The sequence below is a fragment of the Haliotis asinina genome, chromosome 11 (assembly GCF_037392515.1).
Source record: "Haliotis asinina isolate JCU_RB_2024 chromosome 11, JCU_Hal_asi_v2, whole genome shotgun sequence".
NCBI lineage: Eukaryota > Metazoa > Mollusca > Gastropoda > Lepetellida > Haliotidae > Haliotis > Haliotis asinina.
In genome coordinates, this window is record NC_090290.1 from 57,573,140 (window position 1) to 57,599,586 (window position 26,447).

The 26,447-nt window shown below is 41.6% G+C and overlaps 1 protein-coding gene across 2 annotated transcripts in view; it reads left to right on the forward strand.

Annotated features, from left to right (window-relative positions):
• Nucleotides 1-26,447, forward strand: part of LOC137255601 (serine/threonine-protein kinase Nek10-like) — a 43,207-nt gene that overhangs the window by 4,374 nt on the left and 12,386 nt on the right. Inside the window, exons 2-22 of one of the 2 annotated variants that reach the window (XM_067793038.1) lie at nucleotides 2,433-2,595; nucleotides 3,266-3,326; nucleotides 3,553-3,677; nucleotides 3,981-4,079; nucleotides 5,544-5,670; nucleotides 6,177-6,255; nucleotides 6,937-7,004; nucleotides 7,481-7,560; nucleotides 11,670-11,759; nucleotides 12,649-12,738; nucleotides 14,325-14,456; nucleotides 15,865-15,961; nucleotides 17,303-17,344; nucleotides 18,744-18,783; nucleotides 19,319-19,464; nucleotides 22,992-23,159; nucleotides 23,809-23,982; nucleotides 24,493-24,634; nucleotides 25,033-25,154; nucleotides 25,731-25,833; nucleotides 26,320-26,398. In XM_067793038.1, coding sequence (XP_067649139.1) covers nucleotides 2,546-2,595; nucleotides 3,266-3,326; nucleotides 3,553-3,677; nucleotides 3,981-4,079; nucleotides 5,544-5,670; nucleotides 6,177-6,255; nucleotides 6,937-7,004; nucleotides 7,481-7,560; nucleotides 11,670-11,759; nucleotides 12,649-12,738; nucleotides 14,325-14,456; nucleotides 15,865-15,961; nucleotides 17,303-17,344; nucleotides 18,744-18,783; nucleotides 19,319-19,464; nucleotides 22,992-23,159; nucleotides 23,809-23,982; nucleotides 24,493-24,634; nucleotides 25,033-25,154; nucleotides 25,731-25,833; nucleotides 26,320-26,398 — 2,114 coding nt within the window. In that variant the 5' untranslated portion in view covers nucleotides 2,433-2,545. The remainder of the gene's footprint in view (nucleotides 1-2,432; nucleotides 2,596-3,265; nucleotides 3,327-3,552; nucleotides 3,678-3,980; nucleotides 4,080-5,543; nucleotides 5,671-6,176; nucleotides 6,256-6,936; nucleotides 7,005-7,480; nucleotides 7,561-11,669; nucleotides 11,760-12,648; nucleotides 12,739-14,324; nucleotides 14,457-15,864; nucleotides 15,962-17,302; nucleotides 17,345-18,743; nucleotides 18,784-19,318; nucleotides 19,465-22,991; nucleotides 23,160-23,808; nucleotides 23,983-24,492; nucleotides 24,635-25,032; nucleotides 25,155-25,730; nucleotides 25,834-26,319; nucleotides 26,399-26,447) is intronic. The other variant, XM_067793039.1, reaches the window with a different exon arrangement.

Sequence of the window (26,447 nt, forward strand, 5' to 3'; positions counted from 1 at the left end):
CTTCCTGTACTCAACACTGGGCATTGCGTTCTCCTCGTCTTCTCCAAACTCTAACCCTTCCATCAGCAAAGGTTAATGTGAACCTTGATTCATCACTAAACACAACCCTATTCCAATCTCGTTGGTTCCATCTCTGGTGCCGTCGTGCCTAGAGAAGACGTTGGCGTCGATGGAAACGGGTTAGAATTGGTCCACGATATGCTCACCATGCATGAACACAGCACAGCGCAGGTGATTTCGAATGGTTTGGGCAGTCACTCGACCTCCAAACAGTACATTCCCAGTGGATGAGGCAATGACAAACCGATTGCGCAAGTCACGTAAGACAATCTGTCGGGGGCGGTCAGCTGTGGTGCCAGTTTGATGGACACATGTCTGGAGATTATGGATGGTCTGTTGATTGCATCCCATAAACCTTGCAATATCAGTGACAGATGTTCCCGTGTTCAGCATGCCAATGGCACGTTCACGCTGAATGTTTGACAGTCGTGGCATTGCAAATTAAAGAGTAATTAACCATAAAACCATGTTTTTCTGAGATGACAATCTACTCTGCTACCATGAGATCAACTGCACGTGTATCAATAGGTCATGTGACTTGTGGCACGTGGAAATGTGATTTTAGCGTGGAGTGCTCTCCCCCTTGCTAAGTAGGCCCGACCAGTAGAATGAATGTGTGACGTAATGCCCTTATGCATTTAACCATAATCACAACAAGAACTCTTTCAAGAAAAGTTACAAAACACTATTTGAAAAATAATGGGTGTCAAGTTGTTAATTTTGCTGAGTTTATAATGGAAGGCTGCTTTTGGAAGTCAAACATGGTTTTGCCAACCACTACCTACGAGACATAACCATGAAGGATGTCACTGGCATTCATCAGTTTGGGCCGCTTGTCATTGTTCAGCAACTATCAGTTCCCCGAAGGCGCTGAGTTCACCCACCCGTTTATCACGTGACTTGTGGAAGCCAGACGCTCTGCGATGTATGATGGTGGAAAGTCCATGCGCATGTCTTGTACAGACTAGCATGAGTGGGGAGGGGGCTGGGGGGGGATTTGGACATAGTATTAACAGACAGCCAGCAGAATCCAGCGTGGTCTGACCCACCACTGTTTCCGTGGAATCCTGTAAGCAATTAAGCATGAGTCAGGATAAGGAAAAATATGTAATTTTCTGAATAAATTTGATATTTAAACTTATCCTGACTCATGACGAAAGCCCTCCTGCTGCCCCTCACAGACATGCTTTTAGAAGGGAACTTCAAGGGATTTCAGGTGTTCTACTACCTTCGCCAGGAAGAGGAGATAAACAATTAAGCATGAGTCAGGATAAGTATAAATGTTATAATTTTATTTTAAAAATTACATTTTGGTTGTTATTTTTAAGAATATACATTGATATAGTTTTCTCTAAATCTTTCAACAACAATGCCTAGCAGAACCTAAAGTGCAGTGTAAGTGATAAATTATCATGTCTTGGGATAGTTTATCTCAGATTTCACTTTCACTGACCAGGCTTGTTATTACCTGTTCATTTACCTGAAATCTCTAAGAAAATACAGTGTAGCACATGTTATATTTTGGGTTATACTTTCTCAGTGAAGTGCAGAATCTAGTACTTTTGTTCAGTTGAGTCCCACACTGTGTAGCTTTTTACTGTGAGCAATAGTGCTGTTCACTGATAGCTTAAGTCTTGTATGTATTAATCTGCAACAAAAACAGGTCAGTCTGACTTTTCCTCTTAATTGTATATCTTTTGTTATGATAGACACCCTCTCATTTCTTCAATCATCAGACAGGTGTCGCTTTGCAAGCCCAGCAACACAAGTAAAACCTAGCAACATTATTATCCACAATAAGCAAACTTGCTTTTAGTGAAGAGTGAATGAGTGAGTGAGTTTAGTTTTGTGCCACACTCAGCAATATTCCAGCTATATGGTGACAGTCTGTAAATAATCAAGTTTGGACCAGACAACCCAGTGCTCAACAGCATGATCATTGATCTGCGCGACTGGGAACCGATGACACGTCAACTAAGCCAGTGAGCCTGTCCACCTGATTCTGTCAGTTGCCTCTTACGACAAGGATAGTAGCCTTTTGTGGCAAGCATGGGTTGTTGATGACCTATTCTACACCAGATGTTCACATGTCTTTTCACAATGTAAAGGCTATGTAGCCTATAGTAAAACACATATCTCTACTGACAGGTATGCACCTTCTTGTATTAGCTGTGTACCTGTAATCTAGTGACCCTTCTGCATATTACAACCATAAAGATATGATATGTCGATCACTGATGCGTATGTTTGGGAGTGAGAACATCACTGGATATTTAACTTATCAAAGGTTGTAGGTTTTGGAATCCCTAGGTTAAGACAATGTAGGAGCAATCTTTCTTTATACTGCATTCCTGTAAACTGTTATTTTTCAGGTAGTTAGGCTGAGTGACAATGCTTGAAGGCCTCTTGTGTCCATGATGTAGAGGGGCACTGACAAGCAGGCCCTTATCCGTCCATTCCGTCCATTCGTCCGTCCACTGATAATATGCCTAGCATGCAGGAGAAGAGACGGAGAAGTCCGTCAGATCCAGATCAGTAAGTTCTCCTTATATAAAATCATATTACATTAGTGGAGTATAGATTGTTTCTTTATGTTTTGAGTGACTGAGTGAATTTAGTTTTTCACCACTCTTAGCATTATTCATGGCTGGGAACACATTGTGCTGTTGTGGGCAATCGAACCTCGGTCTTTAACTTTACAAGCGAATGGTTCAACTACCAGGCTACCCTACTTCACCTTATGTTTCAAACCAAATTGTCTTCATAATCTCCAGTGTTAATGTCACTTTTCACAGAGCGGGTTTATGAGCTGAATTTTGTAACCAATTCATTCATCCATGTTACTGAAATGTGTTAATGATTCTTTGCAAAGTTCTCTGTGGTAATTTGAAAAGTAGTTTTGGTTTTGGTTTTGAGACATGAATGTGTAAATAATGAGTGAAGATAATGAAGATACAACAAAAACACTCTTGGAAAGAGGTCAGATAGGTCTCCCCAGATGGGTACAATGTGTGAAGCCCATTTCTTGTGTCCCTTGTCATGATGTTGATGAAAAATAGGCAGCGTAAATCCTCCTGTCCTGCCTCCCTCCTTTTTCTCCCTCCCTCTTTCCCTCCATCCCTCCCTCCCCCACTCACTCACATATATGTCAACTTGAATGATAGAAAGGACACCAACCATTTGCAGTTTGCTTTGTACTTTCCAGAGAGCCCAAGGATCTGTGTAGGCTCCTCAGTCTAATCTCAACTCCAGCCAGCAAACAACAGGTAGGACACACGTAGAGTATCTTATTTCAATAAGTATATTCATCTTAACTTGCATGACATCAAATCATAATGATCTATTCGGCAAAAGATATCTTGTGCTAGGTAAGTGAAAAGAGAGATGAAGGTGAGAAGATCCAACACAAAAGTTTCAGTCAGAGGGTAGAAATGGGGAATAGAAATATCATACACTGGATATATACAAGGATTATTTCCTAAATTTTCTCAGCTACCGTCCTTGAGCTATGAATCCTGTGACCCTGGTTCTCAGGGAGAGAAGTGGCCACGCCCCCAGCCCAAGTCAGGATCTCATCAGCACCAGTCTACTGAGGCAGTTGCGCTGGAAACGTTCAGGTAAACTCTCTTTACCATGGTTACTAATGTCTGACCATGCTTATTACATGGCCCTCTATGGCAGGTTATTATCTCCACTGTTTAACTAAGCCTATCTGTCATGCAGACTCAAGAGTATATTCTAGTACATAGTATCACATGATCAAAGACAAATTAAGTCGCCTTGCTCATATATTATCATGGGAATTAGAATTTTTTATCAGATAGTGAGCCTCGGTGATTTGACTAATGTGATTCATTGGAAAGTTTGATAAACCATAAGATAAGAACAAGTAATATTGTGCTGTGTTTGTTTTCTTGCAGTCAGAGATACCAGAATGAGCGTCACTTCAGTCTCCACCCACAGCATGCCAAGTTTACAGAGATTTTCTCATCTCTCACCAAACACAGACTGTGTTGCAGGTAAATCACAGATTCATTCTTGTAGATATTCTGGCAATGATGAACGGGTGCTAAGTATATCTTTGCTCACCAGCAGTTGCTATGTGTGTGATGGTGCATGGGGTGGTCATCCTCACCAGCGGTGGCCGTGTGTGTGATGGTGCATGGGGTGGTCATGCTCACCAGCAGTGGCCGTGTGCGTGATGGTGCATGGGGTGGTCATGCTCACCAGCAGTGGCCGTGTGTGTGATGGTGCGTGAGGTGGTCATGCTCACCAGCAGTGGCCGTGTGTGTGATGGTGCATGAGATGGTCATCCTCACCAGCGGTGCCGTGTGTGTGATGGTGCATGGGGTGGTCATCCTCACCAGCGGTGGCCGTGTGTGTGATGGTGCATGAATGGTGCATGAGGTGGTCATGCTCACCAACAGGGGCTGTGTGTGTGATGGTGCATGGGGTGGTCATGCTCACCAGCAGTGGCTGTGTGTGTGATGGTGCATGGGGTGGTCATGCTCACCAGCGGTGGCCGTGTGTGTGATGGTGCATGGGGTGGTCATGCTCACCAGCAGTGGCCGTGTGTGTGATGGTGCATGGGGTGGTCATGCTCACCAGCAGTGGCCGTGTGTGTGATGGTGCATGGGGTGGTCATGCTCACCATCAGTGGCCGTGTGTGTGATGGTGCATGAGGTGGTCATGTTCACCAGCAGTGGCTGTGTGCGTGATGGTGCATGGGGTGGTCATGCTCACCAGCAGTGGCCGTGTGTGTGATGGTGCATGGGGTGGTCATGCTCACCAGCTGTGGCTGTGTGTGTGATGGTGCATGAGGTGGTCATGCTCACCAGCTGTGGCCGTGTGTGTGATGGTGCATGAATGGTGCATGAGGTGGTCATGCTCACCAGCAGTGGCTGTGTGTGTGATGGTGCATGGGGTGGTCATGCTCACCAGCAGTGGCTGTGTGTGTGATGGTGCATGGGGTGGTCATGCTCACCAGCAGTGGCTGTGTGTGTGTGATGGTGCATGAGGTGTTCATGCTCACCAGCTGTGGCTGTGTGTGTGATGGTGCATGGGGTGGTCATGCTCACCATCAGTGGCCGTGTGTGTGATGGTGCATGAGGTGGTCATGTTCACCAGCAGTGGCTGTGTGCGTGATGGTGCATGGGGTGGTCATGCTCACCAGCAGTGGCTGTGTGTGTGATGGTGCATGAGGTGGTCATGCTCACCAGCAGTGGCCGTGTGTGTGATGGTGCATGGGGTGCTCATGCTCACCAGCGGTGGCCGTGTGTGTGATGGTGCATGGGGTGGTCATGCTCACCAGCTGTGGCTGTGTGTGTGATGGTGCATGGGGTGGTCATGCTCACCAGCTGTGGCTGTGTGTGTGATGGTGCATTGGGTGGTCATGCTCACCAGCAGTGTCTACATGTTCTAGATTCTTAGAATGTGTCTGAAAATGGCAAATTTTCAGTTCATTTTGATCATTTGATTTTCAGTGAGTGGACGATACGAGCTCCGCCTGAAAACATTCTCCGTGTTTTGATCTGCGTGCGGATCCTGATGCGAGACTCAACATACCAGAAACAATTTTTTCAACTAGGAGGCGTTAAGCACCTGTCAGAGGTAAATTTATTTTGCCGATATGGTGAGTTGTAATGTATAATTGTAAAATATTCAACACATCCAGCTCACTACCAGACTTCCTGCGTCACCTAAGGTATTTATAGATGAAAATACTGTGTGCTCCTGTTTGCTTTTCTTGATGATATATACTGTATGCACCATGATACATATAGTCCTATCTTCATGGAAACATTCACGCTTGATGTAAATCACATTTGTTGACAGTTACGTTCACATATAATCACTTAAAAATGAAACGGGGAAAATACCACCTCTTACAGTCGTTACAGGTTTGAGTGAGAATCTAATCATCAATTCAATTGTTGACTAAAGAACACCAGGTTAGAGCAGATTTCTAGTGCACTCCGCACCCAAACTCCACCCCTTTAATCATCTGTTATACCTACATGTGGGCTCCACTGATCTACGCTGGAAAGAATGAATTCCTAATTATAAGACTTTCTGGATAGAGCATTCAGATACATGTATCTATTGTTCATACACAGCATTTCAAGAAGGCCACAGATAGTTACCTGAGGTTTGGGGATGAACCCTTCCTGCTGGAGATACTGAAGGAGATGACAAGTAAGTTGTAGGTTTACAGTAGAGCTGTATATATGCATGGTATAAGCATATGTGATATAATACATAGCTGTCTGAACAATATTTCAACATGTCCCGATGGAGGGTATGTGATATAATGACACATACACGTTGTTCACAATCCAAGTGGCCTTTGAATTCTGGCATCCTTCAAGTATGTGAATATAGGGGTACCAACAATATTTCACTCATGTAATGATTTCTTTAACACTGCACTCAGCAATTTTCCAATTATATGATGGTGGTGTGTAAATAATCACATTCTGAGCAGACTGTCCAGTGATCAACAGCATGGGCATCGATCTACAGAATGTGGGACACAATGACATGCATGAACCAAGTCAGTGAGCCTGACCAACCAACCATTTTCACTTGTTGCCACTTTAGATAAGCATTGGATGCCAAAGACCAATTCTGATTCTTTCATTTCTTGCCTTCGTTTGAAGTTTCAGTCTACTGCAAAATCTACATGTAAGTGTGCCTTCAGGCTATCATTACATTAAGGTGCTAGTACTACAACTAAGTGTCTTCATTCATAGTATCAACTCGACATGCATAATATCTTAAATTCACCTTTCCAGTAACCTATTTCCCCTCTGAAAGTATGATATTGTTTACTCATAAATGCTCCAATATTGTGTAATTTAATTGTCTTCTATCCAGATATATTCCAAAAATTGTCTGCAGTGACGGAACAGAGGGAATGGCTGGTGGCTTGTGAAGCCCATCAGGTGGGTACTGTTTCCCTGACTGCAATCTATGCATAGTTCCTGATAAGTCTGGAACTGACTGTTTAATTAAACATTGTAAGTTTATGTGAACATGTTATCCAATCTACAGTCTTCTTCAAATAGGCTAATTTTGAAAAGCCTAAATTTAGTGTTGACTTGTTTAATGAATTTAGTCAGTATAAACTCTAACAAGTGTAGAAAATAATAAAATTGGCAAATGTTTCATTTTCAGAAAATTGTTGCATGTTTTTTATTTATTTTTTTTTCATCATAACATCTTGAATGCTCGAATGAAACCATGAACAAAAAATTCTCTTTCTTATCTTTTGAACCAAACACCACTTTGAAACAAAATAGAAGTTGAAATCCTCAAGTTCGGTCATAATATTACAGCCGCAATATTGCCAATTTAAGACAGTGTTCAGTTGACACTTGTATTATACATAATGTTAAAGTCAACCATGTCTCCTCTATAGACCCTGGTTCTACTGCTGGCTGCTAGCGATGTGTTCGTTCTCCACTCCTCCTTGTATGCACTTATTGGACTTGCTCAGAGGTAAATATTGCATATATTAGGTAACATAATGTTTTACTTACCGTACCATAGGTCTATAGCATATTATCTCAAGCTTTGCTTAGTAGGAGATCTGACCGAGTTGAATTGCTATTCAATCTTGAATGGCTACCTCAAATTCGATGACTGTAATGATACGAAAGTTTCTGGATCTCCCCATTGCACATACACGCAGACACCATGAGAACTTCACTTTGACTTCAAGCGTCATCTTGTCTAGACATGTTTCAGTTGCTGGAACACGCTGCAGGGGGAAGAAACACTACATCCCAAGGAGGGAATCTGTCAGATCCGCCTTTACCAGAGGTCGGGGCCAGGGCAACGTGGCAGCCGATTGTCGCAAGACTTCAGATGCAACCAGGGATGCCCTGGGGAAGCGCCCCTATTCAAGATGTTGAGGGTGTTATCTGTCACGACTGAGGACCTCCCGCCCCCAGCCGTGCTAGTTTTCCCTACACCGGTAGGCGGGAGACTGGGCATCTTTTGGAGGTCATATAACCTCCACTGTTGACATCTCAGCCGTCGGCGCAGGTGTATCCAGAGTCACATCGCCAGTTGATAGCAGACAACATTGAGGTGTTACTAGGGAAGTGTGCCATTGAGGAAGTGTTGGACCCACACCTCTCGCCAGGGTTCTACTCTCCGATCTTCCTGATTCCCAAGAAGGACTCCGACAAATTACGTATGATCCACAACATGGCAGCGTTCAACGATCGTTACTTGATGGAGCCTTATCACTTCAAGATGGTGTCTCTGGAACAGCTGCACCTCAAGTTGGTCCTGGGAACGTGGCTGTGCAGTCTCGACATACAGGATGCATATCTGCATGTCCCCATCTACCCGGCTCACAGGAAGTTTCTGAGGTTCGTGTTCGACGGTTGACATTACCAGTGGTGGGTCCTGCCGTTTGGCATTTCCACGGCCCCATGGCTATTTACCAGAATCACGACGCCAATCTGTCAATTTCTTCATCTCGGGCAGATAGATTTCGACCCGTACATAGACGATTGCCTTCTCAACCAGTTTGAACCTCAGTTGCTGCGCAGGCAGCTAGACTTTACCATCCATCTCCTGGAGCAGTTTGGATGGATAATCAACCGGGAAAAATCGCAGTTGCATCCCACGCAGGAATTGGTGTTTCTTGGGGGCCTGTTCCAGACACAGTACGACCATGTTCGGATCCCTCTCAACCGGTGGGAGAAGTTTTCCCGGTTCATAGCGAAGGGACTGTCAGAGCTGTTGTTTCTCAGGTCAACGGTCAGACAGTCGCAGGGCTCTGGTCCAACTTAGAAGCAAGGTGGCACATCAACAATCTCGAGCTGCAGGCAGTGATCCTAGCTGTAGAACATTGGGCGCTGCTACTACGCCACTCCAACCTGTTGATTGTTTCAGACAACACGACTGTCGTGTGGCTGATTTTGAGACAGGGGACAACCAGGTCCAAGTCCCTGCTGGATCAGATGTTCTTAGCCAGTGTTCTAGACGCAAACGACATTGAGGCCAGAGCTCGTCATATCCCAGGTTGCAGGAATGTCCTAGCCGATGCACTCTCCTGATCAGGGAAGCCGTGGATGCTTCAGCTGGAGATATTTCAGCTCATATGTCAGGATCATGGGCGCCCACTGATAGACCTATTTGCCACGAGGTTCAACACTCAGCTCCCAGTGTACGTTTCTCTGATACCAGACTCGGCAGCTTGGGCGGTCGATGCTCTGTCGATGTCATGGGAGGGACTGGACGCGTATGTCTTCCCTCCGCCAGTGCTGGTACCAATGGTAGTGGCGAAAATCAAGCTCACGGTGAAGATCCATCTGCTTTTGGTCACGCCCTGGTGGCCAGCGAGGACGTGGTTCCCAGAGTTGTGCCGCCTCACAGGAAAAGATCCGTTCTGGCTTCCAGAGTGGGACCAGTTGCTATGCCATCCCCACAGTTGCACACTGCACCCGGATCCGGCACGGTTTCATCTATGCGTCTGGACCATCTGCAAAGGTCTTTGAGGGCCAAGTGGTACTCATCTCAAGTGGCGAAGATCATCGCCCGGGCGCACAGAGCTTCCATTCAGTCACTCTATGATGACAAGTGGGCTACATTTGAGAAGTTCTGTGCCAGGAAGTCGCAGGACCCGTTGTTAGTGTCTCCCCACTTTCTGCGGAGTTTTTATGTTATTTACGGTGCTCGAGGAAACTCAAGGGCAGTACCATTGGGACTTACCTGTCAGCATTAAACTTCAGCACTTGAGAGGTCGCCCCTACGAGCCACTGGACAGGGCATTGTTTGACAACTTAACAAGGAAGACAGTGTTTCTGTTGGGGCTAGCTACAGCAGCAAGAGTGAAATTCACACAGTGGATATGATTAGGGTCTGGTTTGAACAGACCAGACATGGGGCTGTACACTGGGCCTTCTCTGGGATTTCCTGACAAAGAACCAGCTGCCAGGTCAACCAGACAGGTTATTCACCATCCCCCCTCTTACTGCCATCATCAGACCAGAGGATTGGGAAGAGCAGTTACTCTGTCTGGTTCAGGCGCTCAGATTATATATCAGGAAGTCCTCTCCTCGTCGGGGAACTAGGAAGAGGTTCCTGCCCTTTTCCATGACTGCTAGAGGGGAAGTCACTAGGAACACAGTAGCCTTATGGTTGAGGCAGACCATCCTGGCGGCTTACGATGCACAGAAACAACCCAGATTCGAGTGCTAGCATCAACAATGGCTCTGCTCAGAAACTGTACAGTTCCTGTCATTATTCCTGGATGCTTCTGGCGGTCCTCTACAGTGTTTACTAACCATTACTTGCAGGACTTGGCGGTGGAAGATGTGGAGGGGCTGCAGTCTTTGCAGTCTTTGGGACCATTGGTGGTTGCACAGCAGCTCACGCGTCCGTCCACCCTATAAGGTACGATCTTACTTACCTTGGTCTATAGGGGTCTTGTACTTACGTGAGATAATGTACCATGCCCGTCAGGTGGTTAGTATGTGACTTACTACTCTGATTCAGGTTCCAGTTGACCTCCCGAGAGATTTATGTGGCAGACTGTGAACAGCGTTTGTGAATCAGTAGTGGTCTGGCTGCCCGAGGCATATGTGGGATGATAGACGTTTGATGGTCCCCTGGAGGCCTGCACCATCGTCCTGTCTGCTGCATCCATATGCTATAGACCTTCTGTATCATTACAGGCGTCGAATTCGAGGTAGCCATTCAAGATTGAATAGCAATTCAACTCTGTCAGATCTCCTACTAAACGAAGCTTGAGGTAATATGCTATAGACCTATGGTAAGATAAATAATTAAATATCTAAAGTATTTAGATTTTAACAATATTGCTTAGAATGTCCACACTTTTGTGTCCTCACAATTATTGTTTTGTTTTGTCCCTATTTTTTCAGGAACAGATTGTTTTAAATTGCCTTCAGTGGAATACAAATAAGTGGACAAGGATATACCATTACTGGTCATGTTATAAGAAAGGATACACAATTACTGGTCCTCTTGTAAGAACGGATGTAAATTACTGGCCCTTTTAGAAGAAAAGATACACACTATAACTAGTGCTCTCTCAAGAGAGGATACACCTTTACTGGTCCTCTTACAAGAAAGGATACACAATTACTGGTTCCCTTATAAGAAAGGTACCCATGAAGACCTGGGTTTGAATTAATCTTCTGTAACTCTTGCTTGTTGTAAGAGACCGACAGGGTTGAGTGGATGGACTCGGGGTTTGGTTGGCACATGTCACTGTATCCCAGTTGTGCAGATTGATGCTCATGCTTTTGATCACTGGATTGTCTGGTTCAGACTTGATTATTTACAGACTATTGCCATATAGCTGAAATATTGCTGAGTTCGGCATAAATCTACACTCACTCACTATAAGATGAGATGTACATAACTGGTCCTCTTATATGCAAGGACACACCTGTAGTGGTCCTAGAAAGTGAAACATATGTAAACAAAATAACATTTCAACACTGTGGGTTTTGAAATTTCTTTTCTTAATTTTGGAATGTTAGGTGACATTAGTTGTTGAGTTGGGGACAAATATTTGCCCTGAGATAAATCTCTGATCTAAGTGAAGGCCATTTGTTTTCCAGCCCCAAGCCGAGGCAGTTGATTGGTGAACTCAGTTACTGTATAGAGATACTTCTTCGCTTCATACAGGAATATGATACCTTGTCAAAAAAGTAAGTGTTGAACATTATTAACAGCTGATTTAGAAAGGGATCATTTTCGATCTTGATGAGATCTGTGATAAGCATTCAGAAATAAAGTACATTATAAGTTGTTCACTGGTCCCGATGGGGACATGGGTTCATGTACCCTCTACATTTGTTTTTGCACCCTAAGCCCGAAGGGCAACATGAAGTTAAACAAACATTGAGGCCACATCAACCTATGAGCCCCCAGGGACTAGTGAACAATGTATGTATCTTACCAACACCTCAATGTTAATTTTGTATTGTGGGTATTGGATCACAATAAGGAGTACCAGAGTTAGGCATTATCCCAAACACTAATAACATGAAGTACCTTTGGATTCCCACAGTATTGCATTTCCTGGAGGTGACATAGCATCACATAGAGCATGTTACTCGCTTGTACGAGGGGTACATTGATTGACTCAGCCAATTCAAAAATGACATTACGTGTGACATAAGATAAAAGGGCTTATTCTTTGGGATGTCAACTCCATGGAAACAGAATAATAGTATACATTTCTAAATTGCTGGTAAACAGACACAACATATGCTGTGTCATATAAGCATGAGTCTACTGATTACCTGTTAATGTTATTGGGACATGTATGATTCATGTACAATTTATTCCCACTGAAGGTAATTCCCACATGAAGTTTTATTACAGTAATTCATTACTAAAAATATTATGGACTGTTTGATGTCACATTTATACAAAATGTGGAGGTAGCAGCTAATGGATAATGTTGTATCTGTATGTGGGTTCTTGAGAGGCATGTAGAAGTCGGTATTCAAGAATAAGACAAAATGTCATGGATGTCAACAATAAAGCAGAAGTTGACGTCCATGACATTTTGTGTGTTTGTATATGTTTCAGGCTGGCAGCTAGTCTATTGCGGTACCTGTGTGCTGATGCTCAAAGCAGGGACCTGGTCAGGCTATATGATGGGGTCCCCATCCTGCTCAGGTAATAACATTCATCTCAGGCAGTATACAATATCTCAGGTCATATCCAATATCTCCGGTCATTATGCTATATTAGGTTGTTTACATCATTTCAGGTTGTTACGTTATCTCAGGTTGTTACATCAGCTCAGGTTGTTACATCAGCTCAGGTTGTTACATCAGCTCAGGTTGTTGCATCAGCTCAGGTTGTTACATCATCAGAGGTTGTTACATCATCTCAGGTTGTTACATCAGCTCAGGTTGTTACATCAGCTCAGGTTGTTACGTCATCAGAGGTTGTTACATCAGCTCAGGTTGTTACATCATCTGAGGTTGTTACATCATCTCAGGTTGTTACATCATCTCAGGTTGTTACATCATCTCAGGTTGTTACATCAGCTCAGGTTGTTACATCATCTCAGGTTGTTACATCAGCTCAGGTTGTTACATCATCTCATGTTGTTACATCAGCTCAGGTTGTTACATCATCTGAGGTTGTTACATCATCTCAGGTTGTTACATCATCTCATGTTGTTACATCAGCTCAGGTTGTTACATCATCTCAGGTTGTTCCATTAGCTCAGGTTGTTGCATCAGCTCAGGTTGTTACATCATCAGAGGTTGTTACATCATCTCAGGTTGTTACATCATCTCAGGTTGTTACATCATCTGAGGTTGTTACATCATCTGAGGTTGTTACATCATCTCAGGTTGTTACATCATCTCAGGTTGTTACATCATCTGAGGTTGTTACATCAGCTCAGGTTGTTACATCAGCTCAGGTTGTTACATCAGCTCAGGTTGTTACATCAGCTCAGGTTGTTACATCATCTCAGGTTGTTACATCAGCTCAGATTGTTACATCAGCTCAGGTTGTTACATCATCTCAGGTTGTTACATCATCTCAGGTTGTTACATCATCTCAGGTTGTTACATCATCTGAGGTTGTTACATCATCTCAGGTTGTTACATCATCTGAGGTTGTTACATCATCTGAGGTTGATACATCATCAGAGGTTGTTACATCATCTCAGGTTGTTACATCATCTCAGGTTGTTACATCAGCTCAGGTTGTTACATCAGCTCAGGTTGTTACATCATCTCAGGTTGTTACATCAGCTCAGATTGTTACATCAGCTCAGGTTGTTACATCATCTCAGGTTGTTGCGTCATCAGAGGTTGTTACATCAGCTCAGGTTGTTACATCATCTTAAGCCTTTTACCTCTTCTCAGATCATTACATCTTCTCAGATCCTTTACATCATCTCAGATCCTTTACATCATCTCAGATCCTTTACATCACCTTAGGTCGTTTTTCAACTTACCTCATTTGCATTATCTCAACCTGTTTACATTATATGAACCTGTTTACATTATCTCAACCTGTTTACATTATATCAACCTGTTTACATTATCTCAACCTGTTTACATTATCTCAACCTGTTTACATTATTCTCAGTATTTTACCATTGTGAAATTAGGTCTTGTGGGCCTCTAAACCAATGGATTCTGTGGACCTGTAAACCGGTTAATTGAAAATGAATCTTCAGTGTGATTTAATGTCATTCCACTGATATAGAACTGTTGTAACACCTTATACATTTGCAGTCAGCTACACTCAGACAATGTGAACCTGTTGTGGCATGTAGTGTGGTGTATTGTCCAGCTGTGCTCGGACCCAGACACCAGCAGCGACATCCGACAGCTGGGCGGAATCCCTCTTCTCCTCTCTCTGCTGCAGTAAGTGTCTCTCATGTCGTTCTTCCCATAGTCTCTCATACAAACCCAGTAACAAATACGGCCTTGCAAGTCTAGATTATGTGGCAAGTCTAGTTTTCCATGGTTTCAGAAAATGAAGAAAGTCTCAAAGAACGTTTTTCTTCTGTAAAATTTGTTGAGGGGAATGTGTACATTTCAGAGTCTACCTTCCCCTAGAGTTACATCTTGCTTTGCGAGAACTGATCAGCCCCTTATATCTTGACAAGAATAACATGCTGGGCAAGTCACCAGCCTCATAACCATGCCGGCAACTAAAGCTCTCCCATTCAGCATGCCAAGTTAGGGATGGCAGAAACATGGCTGTAAACAATCAGTGCCTGGATCACCCTGATTTAGGCTTGTTAACCACAAGTTGAAAATGTATGAACTGTGCACTGTTCAATGCTTTCCTTGCATCCTCACACATCAAGCGGAGCAGTGGAGTAGCCTAGTGGTTAAACCATTCACTTGTCACATGCAAGACCCTGGCTTGATTCACCACGTATGTGAAGCCCATTTCTGGTGTCCCCTATCATGAAAATGCTAGAGTATTGCTGAAAGTGAAGTAAACTACACTCACTCACTCACTCACTCACTCACTCACTCACTCACTCACTCACTCACTCACTCACTCACTCACTCACTCACCCACCCACCCACCCACTCACTCACTCACTCACTCACTCACTCACTCACCCACTCACCCACCCACCTTGATGCACATCATGTGACCTGAATACTGTTCAAAGTCTTGTAATTGTACACCAACAGAAAATACAAAATCAGGTTTATCCAGACTGATAACAACTGGAAACAGAAGCCCTGATAATGGGAGGTAACTCTTGACTTCACAAACTTTCCTGACCCTTATTACAACTACATAGGTTATTAAAGGGACATGGCTTGAGCAGTGGACAAGATCTTGTAAGGGACCTTTCGTATTGAAGTTATTCAGGAAACTAGCAAAAGGTTTAGTGATTGTTGTGACAATTCCCATTTCCTTATGAACATGGTAAATGAGAACCTTTCAATGCGTCTTCCTTTTAGGCTGAAGTAAAGAGGCTATCAGCAAGTATATGTAATATTTGAATTTGATGTTAAACAAAAATACAACGCTAATATTTTCTTCACTGAAAGGAAGGCAGCCAATGGAAATGAAAAAATCAAATTTGGTGGAAAATAATAGCCAATCTCCTTTTTTTAATAGCACTATACAAAGGGAGATATGTCCACTCTTTTGTTAATATTTGAACTTACATTTCTGGAACAAAATGTTAGTTTAGATTTTGATAAGCAATGAAGTTGTCAATCTGTAATGGTAAATGTAATGTTGGGGAATTGTTGTGTTCTTCATAGCATAGGGTAAATAATAAAGTGTGTCATGTTTCAGTGATCGGATGTTTGTAACAGAGAGATCCGAGGCTAGTGATGGTGCAATGGCTAGTGCTGGAATACATGGCAGGACTCCGGCTATCTTAGATGCTGAGGTAGGTGTACAAACATTTAGTCATTCTGTGTTCATTTACTTCATGGTAGCTGCCGTTGTTTTCATGAAGATTATCAGTACTTTACACATGAACTATAAAATGTCATGTGTTCAAGAACCAGTACATTTGAAAGCAGGAAATTGTACACTTGTAATATGTTAGTGTTTCTGTCAGAGACAACTGTTAACTTTGTGTCTTTTTCAAATGTACATCTTACTTGTCATGCTGATAGATATCGGCTGCACTTTACTCCACAAACCTGCTGATTTGACACGCCTACCATGTAGTTTAAGTGGCACGGTTTGCCCTTGTCTGCAGAACATGTGGAATAAGAAATCATGAGGGGTGTTGTTTTTAGGAAGAGGAGGGATTAGGATTACTGCCGGACTTCCAAATTGTGCAGTTGGTATATGCAATTATTTTGGATGTCAGGAGAAAGAAACAATTTACTCCAAATGATTTCTAAGTGGAAATAAGAAGTGATGGGGCACAGTATTATGCCATGTGTTGTTTCAAGTCTATTCAAAGATCAGGGCATCGGGGGTTTTTTGGGGTTTTTTTGTTTTTGGTTTTTATATTTACCAGACCAAGAAAAAATATTGACTTATCTGAATATCGACACATCCTAGTTGGGCATATCATCACATACCAACATGAAAGAAAACAAAACAACCCAGTAGATTGCATATCTGTTATTTATTGGTCCTCACAGAGATTGCAAATAACAAATTGTAAGCTGCCATAGTGTCCATTTTGAAATGGATTTAATCCACAAATGAAGTGAAGAAAACAGAAAGTTTTAACTGACGGACATTTGGTGCTGGAATACAACACTGGTCAACCTCTCTTGATACATAACAAGTCCTTGTGCCATTCAACCACATAAGCAGGGTCCTTTGCTAGACTGCTCAGACATGCCGCAGCATGTGTATAAACACATGGAGACTTGTCCGAGAAAGGCAGGTGTATATTGACTTTATGTGCAAATAAATTTGAGTCAAAAGGGTAATTTTGCTTGTCAGAACCATGAAATCATATCAAGATATCCAAAATATCAAGACATCTGTATAGAGTTAAAGGGGTTCAAATTATGATAAATAATGAAGGATTTTGCCGGGACCGAGATGTTATATCGAGACAACCGAGACATCGACTTATGAGAATTAGACACAATGGTGTTTGATTGTATACTATATATGTGTGTGTACAGAATTTTTCTAGACTGTCGTTTGGACAAGTGGCTAAAGTCAGTCACTGTATACCACTGACACATACTGAAAAGTACCTGTCCTTTGAGATACGTATAGATATATATATAGATGTATGATCCTACCTCACCAGGGTATGGAGGGTTATGGAAGGGCAAAGCGTGGTCAGACCAAGGTGAGAAGCATGTGCCTTGGTTGTTGGGTGTGTGCTTGGTTACCTCGTATGCAGAGGTCTGGTGTGCTGTGATTAATTGCTCTGTGGCTTATGATGAGGTGGGCAGAGCCTGCAAACCTGGTGTGTGACATTCTCCTTAAATGTTTTCTGATTTGTTTCCTACCTCAGCTTTAACAAGCCATTGTACCATTTGCATGTGACACAGAACTTATGCATCCCATCAAACAACATGTTCAAGTTCATCCAAAGATGACCATAAAATTCTTACTATAACACCTGTTATCAGGGTAACACAACTTGTTGCTCAACTTTAACACATCTTTGGAGGTAATGCAACATTTACCAGTGTTTTCATCAACATTTACCAGTATTTTCATCAATATTATCTCAGTTTATTCCTAGTGAGATTTGTGGGAGGAATGTATAACACTATTAACAGGAAAAGCAATTTCCAATTGTATTACCTATAACTGAAAATGAAAAAATAGTAATTAAAACAAATATGTTGCATTTGTTGACATTCTTATAAAAAGATAGTAATTATTCACTTTATGAATGAAGTTTCCAAATGGCTATTAACCCCCATCTGTCTGTCATTAATTACTTCATATTCACTTCCCGATTAACATAGCATGACAGTGTGTTTGCTTGTCATCTTACAACATTGCACCAACATAATCACTTTTGAAATGGAATCATTCTAGAATGCATTTTAATTTAATTTGTTGCATTTAGTTTAATTATTATTCTGGGAAGAGACTCGTCCCCTGTCTGCTCTAGTTTGAAATTAGTGACTACACTATATAACCCTGTAAGATAGTGTCTATGTGTGGATTGGACTGTTGCTGATGCCGGAAACAGCAAACATGCCTTGATGAGACATAGTAACTTTCAGTTACATCTGGAAAATACAGAGTGTATGTTTCACTGAAGCTGGGTCTTTTACTCTGATGCAGTAACTCTTTGCTTGAAAGTGTCCACTTTGGTTTTGTTAGAATATTACTACAATAACGATCAGCTTGTGTGTTCAGTCATACTTAAAGCATGTCCTCCTTGAACATACTGGATTATTAATTCAGTTAAAAGTTCCTGTGGCTGAAGTTAACTGGTTCTGATGTGACCAGTTGCTACTGCAAACTCTTTTTTGTGAAGTACTCGAGGACAGATAACTCTTATCTATGACATGTACAAGTAAAGATAACTCTTATCTGTGCCCAATACAAAGGGAAGATTACTCACAGCTCATACTTTCAGTTATTGTTTTATTTGGTCCAGATTTTAGCACTTTATATATTTTTCACAAATCTTACTTTTTTCAGACGATATATTAAAGCGTTATATTTGCATCATATCAGTTTTAGTATTCTGTGAATTAATGTTGAATCTTTCTTCTTTGCAGCAAGAGGAGATCTTGTACAGGCAGTATGATCTCAAATCAGGTAACTTTTTTCCTTCTGTACAGCTCCCTGGGATTTCATGTTAGAAATGGTCCATATATCACCCATGCGTGTCATGAAAGGGAGTTTATATGAACCATAGGCTTAGCTTCAGTGGCAGTAACATTCCCTGTGGCTGGATATGTTGTTTATCAAGCACTCATTAATCTTGCCAAGGTTTGATTATAACAAGGTCTGTGATATCTGGAATTACTGTGGAGTAATACAACTAGTAAGGCAATTAGTGAGAATGTGAAAATCTGATGGCTATTGTGAACCCTTTTTTGTGATGTATTCATGGAAGGATAACTTTCATCTATGCCATGTACAACAAACATCGAAAAAATTGTAATAACTTGTAGTTTTATGAGGTATTAAAGGTGTAGCAAGTTTTGCATTACAGCTTTTGACATAATTTCTAAATTCTTTTGAATTAAAGATTCTGAACTACATAGTGCTTGCTTGAGGTGTGTTGCCTACTTAAGATGCTGATCTGTTCCCCACATGGCTAATATATTAGTAAATCTTCCTGTCCCAGCGTGCTGTGCAGCATTGACAGAGCTGGTCCTGAACGATACCAACGCTCAACAGATTGTCCAGGCTAATGGTGTCTACTCCCTCGGACTGCTTATTCTGCCTCATGAAGCTGGACACAAAGAATCCAAGACAGTCGAGAAATTACAAGTATGCCAGACCTTTGTTTAGGGACAATATGAAACAACATTGAAATAATTATGATGTTTTCATCCCAAACGGAAAATTAAGTTAAATACCAGCGCCTTGAGCAAGCATTAGATGTGTGGATATGTGCGCTATATAAATAACCTATAACAATAATAAACATAAACATTTAGTGGCAACTGTATTATTTATCTTTTGAATGTTTTGTTTTATTGTAAAAACTACTGTTCAAATTGTCTTTCTACATTGGCTTGACTGATATGGTTCAAACAGAGTGTGAATGTTCGGTCGGAGGTATTTGATGTAATCATAGAATAGCACTAACATGGTATCCTTCTGGCCAGAATAATTATGTTGTCTGGTTAGTATTGAGGTAGCTTCGGGGTAAATCTAATGACTACTTTGATTCCACGTAACCAATAGGATATGTTGGTCACAAGTAAAAACTGTTTGAACAGTCATCATTGTTAAGAAAGATCCATATTTTCCAGTGCCTATCTGAAGTCCGTTTCTGGTGTCCCCCAGTTTAACATTACAGAAATATTGCTAAAAGCTGCTTAGAACCATACTCACTCACTCCCTCATTTATTGAAATCCCATAATTTTTCCTTATCCTGACTTATGTTTATTTTCCTCCCTCTATGCAAAGATTGTGGAACACTTGAAATCCCTTGAAGTTCCCTTCTAATTGACAACATAGACTGTTGCTAGTCATGTCTTAATCGGTTATTCTGCGTTTAGTAACCACATGTTGTTAACGGCTCACATTCAACATTTTAGTGATCAGCCAGATGTACCCCGGGAGCGTGGTCAAGATATCGGTGAATCTTTGTCTAGATATCAGAAGAAAATGTTGTCAGAACCGGGCACATCTCAACCTAAGCAGCTGAAGTTGTCTTGGTCAAAGACTACGTCTTCAGCTACTGTGCTGAACAACATTCCACGACTACTCCAAAGTCTTTCGGCAATGAGATCACCTACTGCCCTTCACGACAGTTCATCGGCTGCAATAGGTCTGTCGGATGAAAAAGAGGCATTGTATGCATGTTCTCATTCACGGAAATCATCACCATCAGCTGTATCCTCACATTGTAGTATGGATGATATTCCTCCCATTGACTCACCGAGTGGTCGCACTCATAGATCTCACAAGCGTTTACTGTCTACATCCCTTGTTCGTTGGAGATGCCATCATCATTCATCATCTTCATCAGATGTGGACTCACACAGAAAAGAGTGAAGGCACTGATGGAATGGTAGTCATTCCAGGGATAATATGGACACGAGGAGCACGATGACACTCACTGCATGGACATCGTTCCCCACTCAGGCATGCTCTTCCATCACAGGAGGAAGCCCTCTTCTCAGACTCAGAGATTATTGAGGATGTCTCTAAATCAATTACTCTGGACTTCGGGGAAGTAATGATGATAAAGTCGATTGACACTTTGACCACTGTCCTCCCAGTGTTACTGCAACAAGTCAAAATTCTCTGGGGTTCAGAGAATGAGAGACAAGAAGTACAACACATTGGATCGGATTGCTCTGCCAGACAACTTAAGGCCATATCTACTATGATGAACTCACCGATCGAATCTCTGCGCAGGGACCTATTTACTAGAGCTGGTCTATAACAACCATCTCTACGTAGATGTGGTGCTACAAAGTTAGGGTCTTCACCTAAAAAAGGAGATGGCAGCAGGAATCTGGATGAGCAATGAACTCATTCAGCATTTTCAACCACCTTGAGATGAAAGCTATAATCAACGCAGTACGGCACTGGTCGACAGCATTGAGGAACAAACTAATGATGGTTCATACAGACAACTGGAAAGTAGTGTTCTGCATAAACAAGCAAGGATCAACATGATCTCATACTCTGCTACAGCTGACCTTTCAAATCTTCGACATCATTGATGACTTGCACCTCCACTTGTACCATGGTCACGCCTTACCTTACTACCCTCGTTCAAGCTGGAGGATCAACAATGCAGATTTAAGACTCCAGCGACCTAAATGTTGTACTTCAACACCTCATGAGTGATGTCTACAAGCCACTAGACTGGACATGACTTGAATTATTGACACAGAAAACGCTGTTCCTACTCACTCTAGCATCAGTGGCATGGATGTCAGAAATGCGTGCTCATTACTACAATCACACACAATTCGACTCCAATAATCGTGAGATTGTACATCTAGGACTGAGATGGGATTTTATGGCCATGAACTCGGGACAGCTGGCACACATCCCGGCATCATCTTTAGTCCTCGGGCCACATGATACATAAGATTTATCATATGCCCAGTCAGAGTGTTTAAAATATATTTCTCCAATGTACTAAACCAAGGAGACAATGTTTCAAGTGCCTTACATCCTATTATCTACTGAGACACCTACACCACACACACACTATCAGTATGGATGAGAGCTGTTACACTGAGGGTCTAAAAAGCAGCAGGACTCGAGTCTCTGTGAGCCTCCAATCCACATGAAGTGAGAGCCTTAGTGTCGACACTTGCTTTTCATGGAAACTACTCCTTATCAACCATAATGGAGAGCTGCTTTCAGAAATTGAATACGCTGTTTGCCAATCACAACCTATGGGACATCACCACAGGGGATGCCACTGGCACTAACCAGTTTGGGCTAATTGTTGTAGCAGAACAACTAACGGTTCCACAAAGTTGCTGAGTTTCACTCACCCTATTATCACGTGACTTGTTGAGACCAAGATGCTCTACAGAGTATGATGGTTGAGTTGCGCACGTCTTGAACGGGCTAGCACGAGTGATTCTGACCATGTACTTGTAATGAAGATACTTGATGTACTGATATGGAAGTACTGGATGTACTGATATGGCAGTCAACAGAATCCAGCATGGCCTGACCCACCATCATTTCATTACGATTCTGTAAGCATAATAAGCATGAGTCAGGATAAGGAAAAATATGTAATTTTCTGAATAAAATTGATATTTCATACCTATACTGACTCATGGCGTCAAGCCCTCCCAAAAGCCCCTCTCAGCGACTCTGAATTCACTGTAATTCTCGTGTCTGGCTTATGAGATTCAGAGAAAGAGGCAAGCATGGCAGGTTGTGTGACCATATTGGCAGGAAAAGGAGGCTCCCAATGGGTGAGTGTATTGTACATGTGCTTCAATTAGAAGGGAACTTCAAGGGATTTCAAGTGTTCCTTTATCTTCACATAGAGGAAGGAGATAAGCATAACAAGCATGAGTCAGGATGAGTATAAAATACCAATTTTATTAAGAAAATTACATTTGTCAGATTTTGGTTCTTGGTTTGTCTGCATAAAGAATTAGCTGTTACTGCAATCAGAGGGATTAAACCTCAGAGTTAGACTCATGGCTTGTTAGCTCAAAGGGATTCACTAAAGCTTGTGTGACCTGCTTACTTCAAGTTCTCTTTTAGATAATGAAAGTGGAGTTAAGGTAGTTATATTATTCAAAACAGAATTTCCTGTTTGAAAGGGTTGAATGGATGAATCACTTTTTTTCCACAGAGAAATGCATTCCGTGCTCTGAGATTCCTATTCAGTATGGAGAGGAATCGTCGGCTCTTCAAGTGTCTGTTTCCACCAAAGCTATATGAGATGTTTATTGATGTTGGACATTACAACAAGGATCTGTCAGCCTACAAGAAACTTGTGCACAAGATGAACAGTTTACCAGTTAGTTTTTTGTCAATATATTGCTTGAGAGTAGGACTGCTATGAATGGATGAAGTGGTATTATGCTCGGGTCAAATTTGAGAACAATGTGAAAGAATCTTATTAAATGAGACAATCCTTGTTCAGTGGAACTTTATTAGTACCATCATGGTGATTGATCTGGGAGCACTGACACATACCAAATAAGGGAGTTAATGATCATGAATATTTGGGGGGGGATATTTTGTTATTGGGAAGATGTGAGAACACACAAATATTCAAGATCCTGAAGTTTTTAGCTTTCATACACATACAAAGTATCCTTGACTTACTGCACAAGAAATAAAATAGCATTAAATAAAGTGAAAGAGTACAACAATTGAAGCCCATGATAGTATTGTTCATGTTAACATTAGTTAATTTAGATGGTTTCCTCAGAGCACCTGCTGTCTGAATGAACAGTGTTTGATGGTACATGTGTAGGTGTTAGCAAATCAACAGTTATATGTTGATTTTATTAATTATGGTTGAAAATGCCACTTTAATAAAGTATCCTCACCGTTGAAGGTATTCAACTTCAAGATTTTGGTCAGAACTGTCAAAACCTGGTTTTGATTCCTGAAATAATTTTATGCTCAGGTTTTCTTTGATTATTGGTTTGTGATTATAGAAAGATCAGATAGAAGAGATCCGTGAAAATATCTGCGATACAAACCAGGAGCGATCAGCATCCAAATATATTGGCGACTATGCTGTCTTTGAGCTGCTCGGGAGTGGTGCTTTTGGCTCGGTCTTCAAGGTGAAGAAGAGGTCGGCAGGACAGACTTTCCTGGCCTTGAAGGAGGTAGGTGTCTGTTACCTTGGTCATATGATAACATGGTCAGTGTAGAATAGTTGATGCTCCTTACTGGTTGATGCCTGACTTCATATCACCACTACATGGATCAGTCATTTCCATGAAGCCTAATTTGAAAGGTAATATTAAGCACTTTGGCTTGGTCTGAGATAATAGTGAATGGCATCAAGAAACAGGAAATTTTCCGCAGAATTCAAAACTGTGTATTTGACTTCAAAGTGAGGAGTGAAGAAGAAGGACATATATGTCACTGTGGCATCCAGGGGGTTAAGGTTACATTTATCGAGATTTAGGGATAATTGTGAATGGAGGGGAGTTGGTGCTGCTGTCTGCTATATCAGAGGTGAACTTCATTGGCTTGTTACAGTTGATTCGTCAAACTTTATTCAGCTTACCTTGTGTTGATTTCTGCAACTTGCAGTTTGCTTACTAAATAGAGTTCGGAGTGTCTAATGTGTAAAGTACTCGAACTAATCACAGCGTGTTTCTTCTGTGCAGTTAAATCTGCAGCACTCAGCATTTGGGAAGAATGCAAAGGAGAAGGAAGAAAGTGTTGGGGAGATCCAGAATGAGTTGAACATCATTCGACAGGAGCTGCGTCATCCCAACATTGTCAGATATTGCAAGACCTTTGTCGAATGTGAGTAGACCTGTGGTTGTGTTCAAAATATCAGTGACTAGTCATGTGGGTAGTTGGTGTTACATGTGTTGCCTGAGTTGGGAAGCTGTCTTATAATGAGGGTAGTATGGAGTGTTTGGGAGGATGGACAAGAGAGGCCCACAGAAAAAAAGTTTACATCGTTCCACTCATTGTCGTATCAAGATATAGAAGTGCATACCATGATACAGGATATGTATATAAACATACAATTATATTAAAATTTTCAATATTTTTTACTGTGATGGTTTTGATATGTGTCCTTGTGTGTCAAATGCTACAACTACTTCTGATCATAACACACTTCATTATTGGGTAGGAATTCTGTATTCATGAGAATGTCAGCTGAGCATCTAATCTAATTGTACTGTCATGTGCAGGTGAGCGTCTTTACATTGTCATGGAGCTGATAGAGGGCGCTCCGCTTGGGGAACATTTCAGCTCACTGAAGGAGAAAAAGGAAAAGTTTCAGGAGACAAGGATATGGAATATATTCATGCAGGTATCTAAGTACATTTTGTTTACCTCAGAAGCACAATCACAGATGTGGAATGAGGTGTGAGAGATGGCTGATGAACAAATTTTTCTTTATGTCTGGTTGCCTGTTTGAATCAGATGATGCAGGTTAGAATTAGAATCTTAGGTTTTAGGTTAGAATCTTCAACATCATTGACTTGGTTGACACATGTTGTATTCAAAAATGGTAGATTGATGTCAGTTGTTAGATTTCCCAGTTGATGCTTAATTATTGAAATTGTTCACATAACTTAAATGTGGCTGATTATGGTATTAAATATCAGTGAATTATGCTGAAGGCATCACAGGTGTCCAAGTCTTCTAAGGTGCTGCCTTGCTATCCGTACTGGAGGTTTATTGAATTGTTGGACTTAATTTCATTCTTTGTCTCACAAAACATTATACATGTCTTGGGGTACTTGTCATCACCCAAAAATGTTGAAAATTAAGTGGGTCATTGAATTCCAATCAATGCCCTAAACTTCATGGAGCTCTGGAATCCTTAAAGTCAAATGCTGGTTACAGTACGTGCCAAAATCTCATTGTGATGTTCTTGATATAGATGGTGCTGGCACTGAGGTATCTGCACAAGGAGAAGGGTATCGTCCATCGAGACCTCACACCAAACAATATCATGCTTGGGGAAAATGACAAGGTCACGTTCAGTAAGTTGAAGAACCATGCACATTTGTACAAAGGTATTCGTATTAGACAGAATCAAATGCCAGTCACTCAGAAGAAGATCTAGAGAAAGAGATGTCTCAGAAGTTTAAACTCTAAGCTTTAGTACCAAATGACGTGACTATACTGAAGAGCAAAAGAAACTCAAGTTTTTGGAAAAATGAAATCTCATGAAAGTAAGCCTTCATGTTTAGGTCTTCTATTTAAAATCTTGACAAAAAAAAGAGTTACATTTCTTTTGCTGTTCAATATATTTTGAACCTCCATCAGAATATCTTCCTGCGTGTATTACATCAATCTTCATGACATGAAATACAGATTACACAAATTTGATTCAGCTATTTTGGACCATGAAGTACAAACCTCTAAATATATATTTCATTCAGGATGAAAAGAAAGATTCAGAAAGATTATATACTAAAAGTGAACATGGTCACTTTACCGCAAGCACATTTATTTTATTTTATTAGCTGACTTTGGGTTGGCCAAACAGAAGAGAAGTGACTGCAGCAAGATGACATCAGTTGTGGGGACAATACTTTATTCATGGTGAGTCCTTTGACAGTAGTTGTGGGGACAATACTGTATTCATGGTGAG